The sequence below is a fragment of the Zalophus californianus genome, chromosome 1, assembly GCF_009762305.2.
Source record: "Zalophus californianus isolate mZalCal1 chromosome 1, mZalCal1.pri.v2, whole genome shotgun sequence".
In the NCBI taxonomy this organism is placed as follows: domain Eukaryota; kingdom Metazoa; phylum Chordata; class Mammalia; order Carnivora; family Otariidae; genus Zalophus; species Zalophus californianus.
The window spans coordinates 168,554,734-168,569,242 of record NC_045595.1 but is presented as its reverse complement, the minus strand read 5'-3'; the positions used below and the strand labels follow the sequence as shown (position 1 = coordinate 168,569,242).

The 14,509-nt window shown below is 37.0% G+C and overlaps 2 protein-coding genes across 24 annotated transcripts in view; one reads left to right on the top strand and one right to left on the bottom strand.

The window, feature by feature from the left end:
* The window catches only part of TFG (trafficking from ER to golgi regulator), a 31,783-nt gene extending 21,500 nt beyond the window's left edge, over nucleotides 1-10,283 (top strand). For 9 of the 11 annotated variants that reach the window (XM_027582004.2, XM_027582005.2, XM_027582007.2 and 6 more), the window contains 2 exons: nucleotides 5,958-6,065; nucleotides 9,463-10,283. In XM_027582004.2, the coding sequence (XP_027437805.1) occupies nucleotides 5,958-6,065; nucleotides 9,463-9,845 (491 nt within the window). In that variant the 3' untranslated portion in view covers nucleotides 9,846-10,283. The remainder of the gene's footprint in view (nucleotides 1-5,957; nucleotides 6,066-9,462) is intronic. The other 2 variants (XM_027582008.2, XM_027582006.2) reach the window with 1 other exon arrangement.
* Nucleotides 10,284-10,430: 147 nt separating this feature from the next.
* The window catches only part of LOC113916108 (ABI family member 3 binding protein), a 239,687-nt gene continuing 235,608 nt past the window's right edge, over nucleotides 10,431-14,509 (bottom strand). For all 13 annotated transcript variants that reach the window (XM_035722968.1, XM_027581964.2, XM_027581976.2 and 10 more), the window contains 2 exons: nucleotides 12,975-13,097; nucleotides 10,431-11,786 (listed from right to left, as the gene is read on the bottom strand). In XM_035722968.1, coding sequence (XP_035578861.1) covers nucleotides 11,671-11,786; nucleotides 12,975-13,097 — 239 coding nt within the window. In that variant the 3' untranslated portion in view covers nucleotides 10,431-11,670. The remainder of the gene's footprint in view (nucleotides 11,787-12,974; nucleotides 13,098-14,509) is intronic.

Genomic DNA, 14,509 nt, shown 5'->3' with positions numbered 1-14,509 from the left:
TGTCTCTAGTGCCGAATAAAACATAACTTGAATGCTGAGTATTTAAACAGATAAAAGGCTCATTACCTGGTTGAAGGGGATTGAGAGGCCACAAGCTCGGGACAGCAGGCACTGAAGTTTAAGAACTATACACATTCCACTTTAAAACAAACACCAGGTGGTGCTCTGACTTTTTATAAAGGGGCCGAGTGGTGGTATGGTGCATTTTCAGCACCAGAAGTAAGTGACTGAGTTTATCAATCATACTTAAAAAAAAAAAAAATTCATAGCCTCAAAGGAACGGAGCACTTAGGTAATAGAGTCCTATTCGTCTTGTGGCTTTATTTTAGAGTCGTCCTTTTGGATGAATTCTAGGCCTTAGGGTCTAGCAGGTGGCAGTTTGCTGATGAGTGGGTAGTTTGGGAAGAATTTCTTACCGCTTCAGCCTCTTCTCAGCCAACTTTAGTTATAGTTTAACTTCACTTTGTATTAAGCTGAAACTGCCCAAACTGGAACAAACTGGAACAGAAGCGGGTGTGGTCTGAAACAGGGAGGCAAACGCCAGCGTTTGGATATGATGGGAGTTTAGTGGTTACTTAAATTCCATAGAAGGGGCCTTGGAATTGTAAATAGTTTTCCTAAGGATTTTAGGGTTTTTTTTTTAAGATTTTATTTATTTATTTGACAGAGAGATCACAAGTGGGCAGACGGGCAGGCAGAGGTAGAGGGAGAAGCAGACTCCCTGCTGAGCAGGGAGCCCGATGTGCGGCTCGATCCCAGGACCCTGGGATCATGACCAGAGCCGAAGGCAGACGCTTAACCAACTGTGCCACCTAGGCGCCACAAGGATTTTAGTCTTAATATGTTCTTCAGTTCAGGTGAACTGACATCGGCTTTTTTTTTTTTTTTTAATCCCATCTTAAGCAGTGTATACTGTTGTAGAACAACAGTTGGAAGGATAATTGTACCAAATAATGTTCGCTTGTTCACTTATAAAGGAATGAGATTTAATGCTCTCTTAATGTCTCTCACATTATTTTATGTTTATTTTAATTGAAAAATTGTAAGTAGGTAAAAATTTTAAAATATAAAAAGATAAACAGTGAAAATTCAAATATTCTCTCCCACCTCTGACCCCTAGCAACCAAGTTCCTTTTTCCAGAGGCATCAGGTTAACACTGTTTGATATGCACTGAATTCCTTTAGGGTGGCATTGACTGTGTGCCTTACTGAAACTGTTTTGTTTGTTTTGTTTTTTTTTTTAGTTTACATTAAAACATATACTATAAAAATTGTACAGTTGTTAGTATGTGACATCAATCACTAGTATTCTGGAGGTGAATCTCTAGATCAGTGCTGTCCAGAAGAAATACAGTGGAAGTCATAAGTAATTTTTTTTAATTCATCACATTTAAGAAAGTTTTTAAAAAGGTAAAGCTAATGTTAATTATACATTTTATTTAATGCAGTATCTGGTGTATCAACATGTAATTATCATTAAGTTACTAATGTTTTATATTCTGTTTTTTTGTATTGCACATTGGAAATCTAGGGTGTGACACCACTTAGAAACACTTCAAAAACACTTACAGGATGTTTAGTTAAGACTAGCTGCATTTCAGGGCGCCTGGGTGGCTCAGTTGGTTAAGCGACTGCCTTCGGCTCAGGTCATGATCCTGGAGTCCCGGGATCAAGTCCCGCATCAGGCTCCCTGCTCAGCAGGGAGTCTGCTTCTCCCTCTGACCCTCCCCCCTCTCATGCTCGCTCGCTCTTTATCTCATTCTGTCAAATAAATAAATAAATCTTAAAAAAAAAAAACAATTGTCTTTAAAAAAAAAAAAAAAAGACTAGCTGCATTTCAGGTGCTTTAGTAGCCTGGCTACTGCCTGTTTTATTGGATAGCACAGCTCTGGGTTAAGATGTCAGTTATTTATAGGATAAATTGTAGGCTATTTTAATGAACACTTTTTGACATGTTGATGTACAATAAGTCCCTGACATCACCAGTTAGTTAGATCAGCTGCTGGTTAGAATTTGAATAGAATATTCATCAAAAATCTATTACTAATAATAGGTTAACATAGCAGTCTCTTATAATAGAATATGAAATAATCTAAAAACAAATCTGAGTTGTTTTACTTAAATACCTTAAAAGGGATCTTGGAATTGTAACTTTTACCCCCAAGGATTTCAGTCTTAGTATGTTTGATTAAAAAGATCAACAAAATGTTGAGCGTCATGAAAAGAAATGAAGTGGACAGTATTATCCTTTTTCATATAAAGCAGGTGCCTCTGTTATTGGAAAACTATGCAGTTGAGTAGTTGCCAAAAATATGGAGATAAGTGGTGAGGTTACAGAGAAGAGCATTAAAAATCATCAGAGACCAGGAGGTATTGCTGTTTGACAAACCAAAAAGGTGAAAAGAATATAATTAAAATATATAAAATCCTGTGATGAGATAATATGACCTAAATAGTCTTTTAAAATCACTTTTATTATAAAATTTTGAAACCTAAACAGTAGAGCTAGAATAATGGACTCCTCATGGATCCATCATGCAGCCTCAACACTTACCAGTGTTTTAAATTTCTTTTTTCATCTATCCTTCCTGCCCCTCCCTCCTTTTTTAATTTGCTGGGGTATTTTAAATCTAATCCTACCTGTTATTTCACTCAATTATTTCAGTATGCATGTCTACTGATAAGCTTTTCTTTTAACATAACAACTATGCTGTTACACCTAACAAAATTAAGTGATTCTTAATGTCATTACATACTAGTCTATATTTGAATTTCCTTAATTGTCTCATAATTATCTATTTCAGCAGTGGCTTGTTCAAATTAGAAGTATAACTAGATTCACATTTTTCATTTGAGTATGTGTCTTATTTTTCAATAGCTGTCACCCCTACATGTTTCCAAAGTTAAAAACTACGTATTTTAATTATCAGCTGCTGTGTAACAATTTATCCCAAAACAGGTGCTTAAAACCACAAACATTTATTATCTCATGCAGTTTGAAAGAGTCAGGGATCTAGGAGCAGCTTAGGTAGGTGGTTTGTCTCTGAGTCTCTCGTGAGGTTGTGGTCCTTGGAAGCTTAATCTGAGCTAGAGGATCCTCTTCTAAGATGACTCTCATGTAGTTGTTGCCAGGAGGCTTCGGTTCCTCACATGGACCTCTCCTAGGCTGCTTAGATGACCTCATGCCACGGCAGCTCCCAGCAGAGAGTGAATGAATGATCAGGAGAAAGTTAAGGTAGAAAGTGGCTGTCTTTTATAACCTGTCCTCAGAAATGTCGTGATTTCTGCGCTATTCTTTTGATATATACAGGTCAGCCCTATTGAGTGTGAGAAGGGGACTGCACAGGAGAGTAAATACTCATGTGTTTATGGCTTACTCTTTGCTCTTTTTGTATTGTGAAGTTAATCTTATTTCTAAAAATGTAAAGGATACGAGGAGCTCATGGACAGGAGTCCCATGTGAGTGCTCTGTGTGCAGGGGCTAGTCCCGGAGGCTGGCTACCACTCTGTGTAACAAAGTGCAGTCCCAGGAGGTTCACAGTGACACTCTACTTCATCCTCATCTCTTTCTTCCCCGCGGTAGTAGATTTTATGACGTTTACTTTAATCTGGTGATTCTTCCTGAAAATATAATTCACAAAACTTATATATATATATATATATGTATTTTACTCAAAACACAGCTTACTCTAAACTCTGTCTCTACTTTGCGTTCTCACTTAGTAATATATCCCATAGTTCTCTTCTTAATGAGTATGTGAAGTTATTCCTCATTTTTTACAACTAAACACAGACTCCTTAATTACATTTTTAGGATATTGTAACAGTCTGTTTTGGACTTGAATGAAGTAAGTAAAAGGAATACTTTGTGTGGAGATAGTAATAAACCTCTGAAACTTTTAACTCCAGAGGTGACATTTTCATAATGGGTTTATAGCAGCTTAGGGAAAAAATAGAATATGTGCTTGCTTTAAGAATAGTTATTATACCTGTCAGTTTTTATTGAGGAAAACAATTATGCTGTAAAATCACTGATGGCAACAGCCTATTTTTTTTTTTTTAAGATTTTATTTGTTTGACAGAGAGCGCAAGCAGGGGGAGTGGCAGGCAGAGGGAGAGGGAGAAGCAGGCCCTCCCGCTGAGCAGGGAACCCAATGTGGGGCTTGATCCCAGGACCTGGGAACATGACCTGAGCTGAAGGCAGTTGCTTAACCTACTGAGCCACCCAGGTGCCCCGATGGCAACAGCCTGTTACATGGAGTCTTAATCTCCGCTTTTTTGATGATACCTAAGCTAATATTTATATTAAATGAGGTAATGTATACAGAACTTCTTTTAAACTAAAGCTCTAGAGTTTTGCCTGCATTCCAGTGATGGTTCATATTAGCTGTATTGACCTCAGGTAAATTGCTTAATTTTTCTGTATCTGAAATAGGGATTGCTAATAAGGTTTACTCCCCCTGCCATGTATTTATTGCCTCTTTTTTTTGTATTGTAGAGTTAATTATTCTAATTTCTCAGAATTAGAACCTATTATCATAATGCTGTACATATTTTTCTCTTTTGATTATATTTCTGTACCAGATTCTGATTACTTCTGTTCTGAAATTTAGTTATGAAATACAATCTGGGATTAAGGTGGTATCTTCCAGGGTAGTTAACTCCTGTACTACCTTTTGTACTACCTGTAAGTCTTAAACCATTAGGAAAGCATTTAAGAAACTTTTGTCAGGTTTTTTTGTTTTATTTGGGAAGAGGATTAATAGTTTAAAAATAGTTAAGTAGATTTTATTTCTATCATAAAATGCAGATGACTGCTTGCTAGGAAATAAGCTGGCTGTAAATACAGGCATATCTCATTCAGTGCTGCAGTACATAGGGCTGAGTGGGGAGCCCAGTGGAGTGGGCTCTATTCCTCGATTTCAGGCTGTGAGTGCCAGCTGCCAATTGTACCTCAGTTTGAGTGGTGGCACTAAGATAATGTGACTTTTTCACTTGTCCCTTTCTGCCAGAAATATGCTAATACTCATAATCTTTTGATTAACAGCAGGTAGTTTGAATATTTTTGAAAGACTTAGCCAGTATATAATTAAAGATTTAAATATTAACTAGATATTAAAATGCACATTTTATTGCTACTCTAGGTATTAGAGTCTATAATACCAATAATACCACCATTAGAACAAGAGTAGAGATGAGAAAGATGTGAACCAGTAAATCCTCATTTAGAAATCAATAGTATTAAGTGTGTCCAAAAGGTTTTTCTGTAGGAACTGTGATCTCCTGACCCGAAACAGGACTCTCATTTCCCAGTATACATCCCCAATGTTAAACAGGTCTGCCATTTTCAAAAAAGTGTGCAGTGAGGGACCATTTAGGCTTTATCAGATTGCGCATGATGGGCGAGGATATTCGTAAGATGGAAAAACAAACTGTTGGAAAATGCCACAGGTGTCTTTGAGGTCTGCCATGAAAGGTGTCGCATAGTTCCTTGTTACCAGAGAGTCCATTCAGATGGTAACAAAGGTTCAGACCGTTAGAATAAATACAGTGCTTTGGGAGAGATTTAGGAGCTGCCGGTTGTATTTGTTCCTTTTCTCAGATTTTTATTTCTTGATTTTTGACTTGGTTGATTTTTTACTGAGCATTAGCAGTACCTATCTGTTGGCAGTTGGGTTCGAAAGCATTTGTTTTTCCAGAATTTATGAAATGACCGCACTAGTGGTGTTTGCTGCAGCTGAGAGTTCTCTGCCGCTAATCCACAGCAGAGCAGCTACATTTGTTCAGTTGTTCATGCTTCTCTATTTCGCAGCACTTAAAGGGGAACAAACACATTCTTGTGTCTTGTTACTAAGTGTACTTATGTGTTTGGGTGGGGAGAGAATTAAATTGTGCTTTGAAAGTATTTCTCTCTGCCAAATTAAACCTGCCTCTTTTCCTTGTCTTGTATTTTTTAGGTCAGATGTACCAGCAGTACCCGCAGCAGGCCGGCTATGGTGCTCAGCAGCCACCCCAGCCGCCCCAGCCACCCCAGCCGCCCCAGCAGTACGGTATCCAGTATTCAGGTGAGCGCGTGTCCAGAGGGAGGTGACTTATTGATTGTGAGCTGTTCCTGTACTCATTAAACTTGAATCCTTTCCTCTTAACTCCTTGGTTTGTAATACTTACTTACATTGTCATAGGAGGTGTTAAGTATTTATTTGTGGGAGGAAATAATATTTGCTTATTTTTAAGTATTTTGCATGAATATTTTATTATAAATCAACATTTCAGTCAACAGTCATAGATGATTTTGTAATAACTTATAGTTTGAAAACATTTTTAACGCAAGCTATCTCATACTGATATGATCTCCTTATCTCTCGGGTGATTTAGAACAGCAAAAATGCAAGATTTTTTCACCCATTATATGTCACATATAATTCCAGTGTACTGTAAAAATATTAACATTTTCCTCCTACATGAAAAGGCAGTCTTAATAAATAACCAAATTAAGCTACTTAGGTGTTTAAATCTCCCAGAGTATGTAGGAATACCAAAAATAGGCCAAAAAAATAGACGTGTATCAAATGTAATCCAGGCAGCTAAGAACATTGAATATAGTTGTTTTAAATAGGCATTCTGGGTATTTTCTTTTACCTTCTGTCCACTGAAGATTATCCATATTTAAATATGAAATCCCTCTAATGTAGCTTTGACCATGATGATTATAAATCACGTAATTTTACATTTGTTAGAGAGTTTACGTTTAACTTACGTTTCACAGCCAAAGATTTAAGTATCAAAAGTTCATGTAATTAAAAATAATTTATCTAAGTTGAATCTTGCCAGAATTTTGTTTTACAGAGTTTTATAGTTCAACTGGAGCAGGAATTAGCAAACTGTAGCCACGGGCCAAATGTGGCACGTCACCAGTTTTTGTGAATTAAGTTTTATTGGAGCACATCTACACCTGTTCATTTTTGTGCTGTCTGTTGCTCTGTTGTGGCAGAGCTGAGTAGTTGCAGCAGAGACTGGCCCACAAAACCTAGAATATTTATTCTCAGGCTCTTCACAGAAAAAAGTAGGTCATGACTCCTGCACTAGACCATAAAATTCTATCTTTAGTTGGAGTTTTGACATACTTTCACGCATATGGCAATTTTTATTTGGATTATATTTGCTATAGAGTGATTTAACCTATAGCTGCTAGTTTATGTAAAGTAAGTGGGATGAATTTAAACTTGGATTATAATATTAGGATTATTTTAGGTTTGCAGTCCTTTAAGGTCAGAGTGTTATAAATTATATAATTTATAGAAATAATATCAGAACTGAAAAGGCCTAGTCATCATTCTAATCCAGGGGATTTCAACTCCCTCTGTGCTTCAGAATCACCTGGAGAGTTTTTTTTTTTTTTTAATGAAAGTTACAGGTGCCTAGGCTCTACTCCCAGAAATTTTGTTTGATTTGATTAGAAGTGGGACTCAGGCTTTGATATTTTAAAAGCATTGCAGGTCATTCTAAAGTGCAGGCAGGGTTGGAAACCATTTGTCTTTGTGTCACCCACTCATTTTATAAATGAGGCAGTTAGGGTTCAAAGAGGTTGTGACACTTGGAAGGACACAACAGCCATTCAGTGGGGGAACTCAGTCAGAGCCAGTGTACTTGACTTTGCTGTTAATTATTTATATCATTCTGCATTCTCCAGCCTAGACCAGTGGTAGCAGACTTACCTGCCATAAAAGGCTAGGTAGTAAATATTTTAGACTTTGTGGATCATAACGATCCCTTGTCCTACACTACTCATTAATTTTTTTAAAAAGCCCGTAATTTCCATTTCTTGAGATTTTTGTTCACCAAAGTTTTTCAAGGGAGAGGGTGGGGCTATACACATAATAGAAGCATTGCCACATTATGATCAAAGACTAATAGGTTGCTAATGAAATGGCATTAGGCCCATAGGAGTTATTCCCTCTGTTGAGAAATAATTAAGGATCTGGTTGTTCCCAGACTTAGTTAAAAATCCAGTCTAGATTTCAGCTGCCAGGATGAAAAGGCAGCAGCATTTTGCTCATAGTCTTAACTTGTATAGACATTTTCAGTGTAAGAGCTGAGTCCTTCTGTTTCTCCAAAAACTTACAGTAAAAAAATGAAGCGGATAAATTTTATGTAGAAGATAGAAGTTGTATGACATTCAAGATTTTATCATGAATTGACTTCAATATTTGGATGCTACCATAAGTAAAATGCCTTAGATACTTGATTTACTTATTAAAAGTTAAGCTTGTTAATGATTTTAGTCAGTCTTCACTGGAGTAAAATTTAGTTTTCAAATCATCATCTTTGTATTTCTGATCCCACTAGTCCTATTAACTTGAATTTGATTGGGAGATGTGGAAATAGTCAACTAAATACTCTGCTTGGAGACTGTAAGTGGTGGTGGTAACATTGGACCATTTTTGACACTGTTGGTTTGGCAGTTTCCCTCTGACCTTTTCCAGTTTTACTCATGGACTATGTCAAAAAGGTTTCTTTCATGAGTAAATTTTGAACCCAGGTTCAAGGTGAGTTCAGAATATACTCAAATTCATTCAATCCTTTTTTTGTTTTTTAAATGCAGGGTTGTACATATTTTAATTATTTTCTTATGTATCTGGTATTTAATGCTGACAGGATTCCAGTCATTGGAGAGGTTTCATTGCAAGTAGCTGCAGGTGTGTTTCATGGTAGAGATAAAAGTTTTCAGTGAAGCCGACTTGTTCTTTTAAAAAAATTGAAAAAAAAAAATCCTAGTTAATAATGAATGTAGATGTTGATATTGTGGGGCAATATCATATGCTTTTTATGTGTTATGCTGTTACTTCTAAGTCAGAATTCTGAGCTGTAAAGGCAAAAGATCAGATACCGAATCTAAAAGATTTTAAGGATTGTGAAAATGGGTACTTAATATTTATTCTTAAGTGGCTTAGTTTTTATAGAAAGTGAACCTTAAAGCATCTCATTAGCACAGTAAGATGTATTTGTTAGCACCATTGCTTCATTTAAAAATATTGTCTCAATGTGTTTTTACTTGGTACAGTTGTTAAATAGGCCTCTCCTCCACACCAGGTTAATGACTAGCTTTATGTTAATTCCTGCATTTATCATTTGAGCATCTGTTCTGTACTAGGAATTATGCTACAACAGGTATTTGCTCTTAGGGATTATGTAGTATAGAAGCATTTGTAATGAAATATAGAGTGGTTTCAGTTTAGATTAGAGGGTTTAAAAGAACTATTTAGAAAATATCTTTTTCTGATACTATTTGGTTTTGAAGTGATATTATAGGATGGACTATACTACTCTATTTGTTATATAAATACTTAGGAATAAGTTTAAATTTCTCATCTTTTTTGGTCCATAACAGTAAGACTAATTCTCTGGAAAGCCTTTCACCAAAAGAAAAATAAGATCTATATGTACTTTATTTTGCCTTTTCAGCAGGCTATAGTCAGCAGACTGGACCCCAACAACCTCAGCAGTTCCAGGGATATGGCCAGCAACCAGCTTCCCAGGCACCGGCTCCTGCCTTTGCTGGCCAGCCTCAACAGCTGCCTGCTCAACCACCACAGCAGTACCAGGCGAGCAGTTACCCTCCACAAACTTACACTACCCAAACTTCTCAGCCTACCAGTTATACTGTGGCCCCTGCCTCACAACCTGGAATGGCTCCAAGCCAACCCGGGGCCTATCAACCGAGACCAGGTTTTACTCCACCTCCTGGAAGTACTATGACTCCACCTCCAAGTGGGCCTAACCCTTATGCACGCACCCGCCCTCCCTTTGGTCAGGGCTATACCCAGCCTGGACCTGGTTATCGATAAAGAGGCTCAGCTACACTGATGAATGTAGCTGATAGCGGTTTGCCTCCCAAAAGACTCCAGTACTACTATTTTAATTTGTATTGAAGTTCAGAAATTTAAAAAGCAGAGCATTTTTTATGGTATCATTGTTGCTGTTAATTGAAAGTATAATTTGCTGGAACACAAAAAGAGCAAAATGAAAGTTTTTTTCTTCCCTTGCTTAAAAGTGTAGCAGCTGCCTAGTTATTTTGGAACACTACTCTGATGTGCATAAAGTGATTGACTTTCTAGCTTGCCTTGTCCGGAGGATATTAAAACGCTAGGCTGAAGTTTAGCCATCTGAACTTGGCTTTTTATTATTAACATGATGTACTAAAATATAGATCCCTTTGAGAAAACAACTAGGTATTATGTATAAAATGTAACATTGATAGGTTAATAAAGATAATTGAATCCATTAGTGGTCTTGTATATGTTAATGACTAAATTACATGAGAAAAAAAATTTTTTGCTGTTTGGTCTCAAAATGAAGTATAGGCGTTTTAACTTACAGTTTTCTGTTCCAAGAAACATGGTGCCATTTGATTTTTTGTCCTGACTTTGAAAGAAATGCATTTAATCTATCATTGGTTTAAAACAATGAAACTTTTTAAAAATAGATTTCAGAGGAAGACAAATTAACATTACATAAAAACACAACAGATATGGGGGGGGTTGGGTAGATCCTAATAACTTAGAGATGAATCATTGAGAAATGAAGAACTCAGTCTTAAAAAAACTACATCTCTTTATTGCAGAGTTTATACTTGCTTGAAAAATACAAAATGTAGCATCGATAAACTTGAAGCATGTTGAAGCAGAGGAAAGGTCCTTTCAGAAAGAGGGCAACAATGCAGCATTCCCATGTCCCTCCGCAAATGAAGGACTTTTTTTTTAAAAATAAATGAGATTTTCATTACAAGTTGAGTTAGACAGAATTATGAAAACATTCTCTGATACATTCATTCCTAGAGGTCTAAAAACAGTACATGGCCTGTAAAGTGGTAGGGATGTCATGCATTACTTCTTGTGCTCAGACTTCACATTCAGTCTCTATGTACAGCTTCATTAGAATTCTATTAACAACAGTATGAAGACAAATCCCTGCTTAAAGGGATAGTTTGATAAAGTACATTCAGACATTGTAACATATTTATGGGTAGAGAAAGAACAAAATGTGTATTTTGAAATTGAGTAGATCAGATATTCTAACAGTTTTCAGTAATTTGCAAAGATTTAAGGAAATGTGTATCGGCATGAATGGTTAACTATTGATTGAAATGCGTCAGGAAAGCTATTTAGCTATTGCTAAAAATTTGAAGTTTATATAAACATGAATATTAGGACCTTTTTTCCCCCAGATACAAATGCTCAGATAATTTGATCTAATAAGTTAAACCAAGTTGAGATTTATGGAATTAACTCACCAGTAAGAATACACTTTAATAAAATATTTTTTTAAAAGTATATTAGTTTTTGATGTTAAATTTGTTATAAAAGTATCTCAAAACATCATTACAACAGTGATAAATAATATACAAATGATCTCTTAAAATACCATGGATAGGGAGCCAGCTTCCCTAAAAATGTTATCCTGTTAATGTCAATATCTTGTTTTCTTAAAAGGATTTTGTAAAACCTGATAAATATTCTCAGCAACATTTCTAATAAACATCTACTATGGCTATTAAACTTTAATACATAGTAAACATAACAGCTTTAAATGAATGTGACAAATACTATAGTGCTTCCAATTATTTTTTTTGCCATGATAAACAGAAGGCACTTTTGATCCTGATTGCAGCATCTACCATTTTCCAGGAATTGTGGTCCCACATTCATACCACTGGACATAATTGATTTGGGTGTGACCACCTATTTCTCCAAATTGGACAGGTTCCTGACGAACTGCTCTGAAATAGCCTAAGAAGGGAAATAATTTTATTTTAATAGCTGCTATATTTTTGCCCTCACCACTCACAGATTGAAGGGTGTCCTTGAATGGCTGAATGTTACTCTAGGTGAAGTGTTTTAGAAAATGGATAGCAACAGAGAGCCTGGTGTCTTCCCTGAGGTTGTAATGGCTGGCTAAACATGAGGGGCACCTGAAACTCCTCTGACCTGCGCTTTAACAAGGTGGGATGAGCCAGTTGGTAGTGTCTGAGAGACAAAGCTGAAAAGGGGCAGAGTCGGAGGGGTTTTGTGTTTCGAGTGTGATTGAGCACATTCATTATAGTCTACACAGTACGGACTGGTCGTGGTCTATGAAGGTGCTATTTACTAGTGTTAGGAAACAAAAGGGTAGTTCTAAGAACGCTAAATTTCTAAAAAACAGGTGAAATCTTCCTTCGAGGACTCTACACTAAATGATTAAAATTTTTGTGCGAATGTAAAATGTTTTGGCAATATACACAATTTTACAGTATGTTTTATATCCAATTCCTGAGAAGCAGCAGTTGCAACTTCCTGTTAATGGGTTCACAGATAAAAACACCAACATAGTAAAGAGGACTTAAATGCCATTGAACAAAATGTGTTGCTGAAAAGACGAGTCAAATAATGCAGAAACCTCTTAGTGACTGCTGAGTAATATGGACAATAATTTACTCCTGCCCTGCCTAAGGATTAAATTTCAGTCTTTTAAATCCTCATGGAGCAGCTTAGTGCTAATAATGTCTTTAGCAAGTTACAGTGGTTATTCATTACTCACCAGAATTGCTCAGTTTTAATTATATTTATGTGGCAAATAATAAGGGAATAAAAAAATGCCTGTGTGCTCTGTATAACTATAAGGTGATACAGGAATGATTAAAGTTGGGAAACACTACTCTTCTATAGCTGTTTTTGCAAATTGAAGTGTTCCTGAAGTAGAATGTCTTTATAGATGTCTGTGTGTAATTTCCCTTAGCTCTAAAATAGAGTCTTAAGGACTGGGAGGAAAGTTGAAACACTTCTATTAAGGTCTTAACATGAAAGTCTTTTTTTCTAGTCAGATAATTAGAGCAGTAGTCCTGCAGAATTATTTTTAAAGTGATTGCTTTCTAAGCTTAGCTTGAATTCTGTGTTAATTTGTAAAATCCTCTTGCTTAAGAGGAGGCTCAGAAGACATACCTTCTTTGGTGGGTAACTGGTCAGAACTGAGTTGCTGTCCTGTGCGTCCATCTAAAAACGAGTCCACAAACTGGCAGTGGTCTTCTCCATGGCCTCTCTGATCGCCTATGTTATAAAATTTTCCTAAGGAATGAGAAATTAAAAGGATCATGAGGTATTACTTTTTGATAGAGGACAATTCTGAAATATTCAAAGTTTTTCAGATAGAGTCTTTTCCGTTTTTGTACTCCCCCCCGCCCCCTTCACCGTAGCTCCAGCCACCAGTGTCTCGACTGAACTATGGAAGTCTTCCAGCTGCCACCACTGCTTTTATTCCTTCCTCTCTCTAACTCCTTCCCTCCCCCCGCTCCCAGAGATCAGTCATCTTTTTATTTTCTATTTTTGTATTTTATTTCATTTTTTTAAAAAGATTTTATTTATTTATTAGAGAGAATGAGATAGAGAGCATGAGAGGGGAGAGGGTCAGAGGGAGCCCGATGCGGGACCCGATCCCGGGACTCCGGGATCATGACCTGAGCGAAGGCAGTCGCTTAACCAACTGAGCCACCCAGGCGCCCCAAAATCAGTCATCTTTTTAAAATGCAGCTCAGATAATGTTACTCTTCATAAATCTCTCCTGCAGTCTCCTATTATAGTCAAAAGAAAACCCCAAATCCTTACCTGGTGTCAGAGCTCCTCATGATTCAACGCCTGCCTGCCTGACCTGCTTACTAAGCCTCAGCCACACTAGTAGCACTCGCCGGGCACGTGCCGGCAGGGACCTTTGCCTTTCTCTGTCTACCTCTAATGCTTCATCCCTGGATTTTTGCTGGGGTGGTTCCTTCTCAGTTTTCTTCTTAGCACAAACCTTAGCTGTTCAGAGAGGCCATTCTAACTAAAGCTTCCACTCGGCCATTTTCTCTCACCCTTTCTAATTTTTCTTCAAAGCACTACATGCAATTTTTATTTACATATTTGTGGTCTGTCTCTACTAAAATATAAGCTGCAAGAAAGCAGAATATGTTTTGTGTACTGCTTTGTCCTTAGCACCTAGAAAACCTCTGAACAGAGCAGCTGTTTGAATGACTGACCAAATGTCTACCTTTCCATGTTGGGGCCAGCCTTGTTTAAAATTTTTACTGCATGAATGCAAAAGAAAAAATAACAGCGCCACTGAGTCTGGAGCAAGGAGTTATCACTCTTCGGTCAGGTGTTTTGATCTTGTCTCTGGGAGACTTGAAATCTTAAGTATGCCCTATTCCTTCCGCGATGATTGTTACATACACTCATTTTATTATCAGTAGGTTCTCTGTCCCTGACGGCTGTAACAAAATTGAGCTTCAGTGGGGCAAGTGCCTTTACATTCAAGTTTTCCTTGATTTTGTTTCATATTGCATTTTCATTATTTACATTCTAATAGCATGCCTCAAATCCCAGGCTAAGTATTTCAGTAACATCTTGCTCAGAAGGAAGAACGGTGTTTGTATCACACCCTTAGTGTCTGGAGCTAGCCACAGAAAAGGCCATGTTACAGAATGCTGTAAAGCATTCCCAGA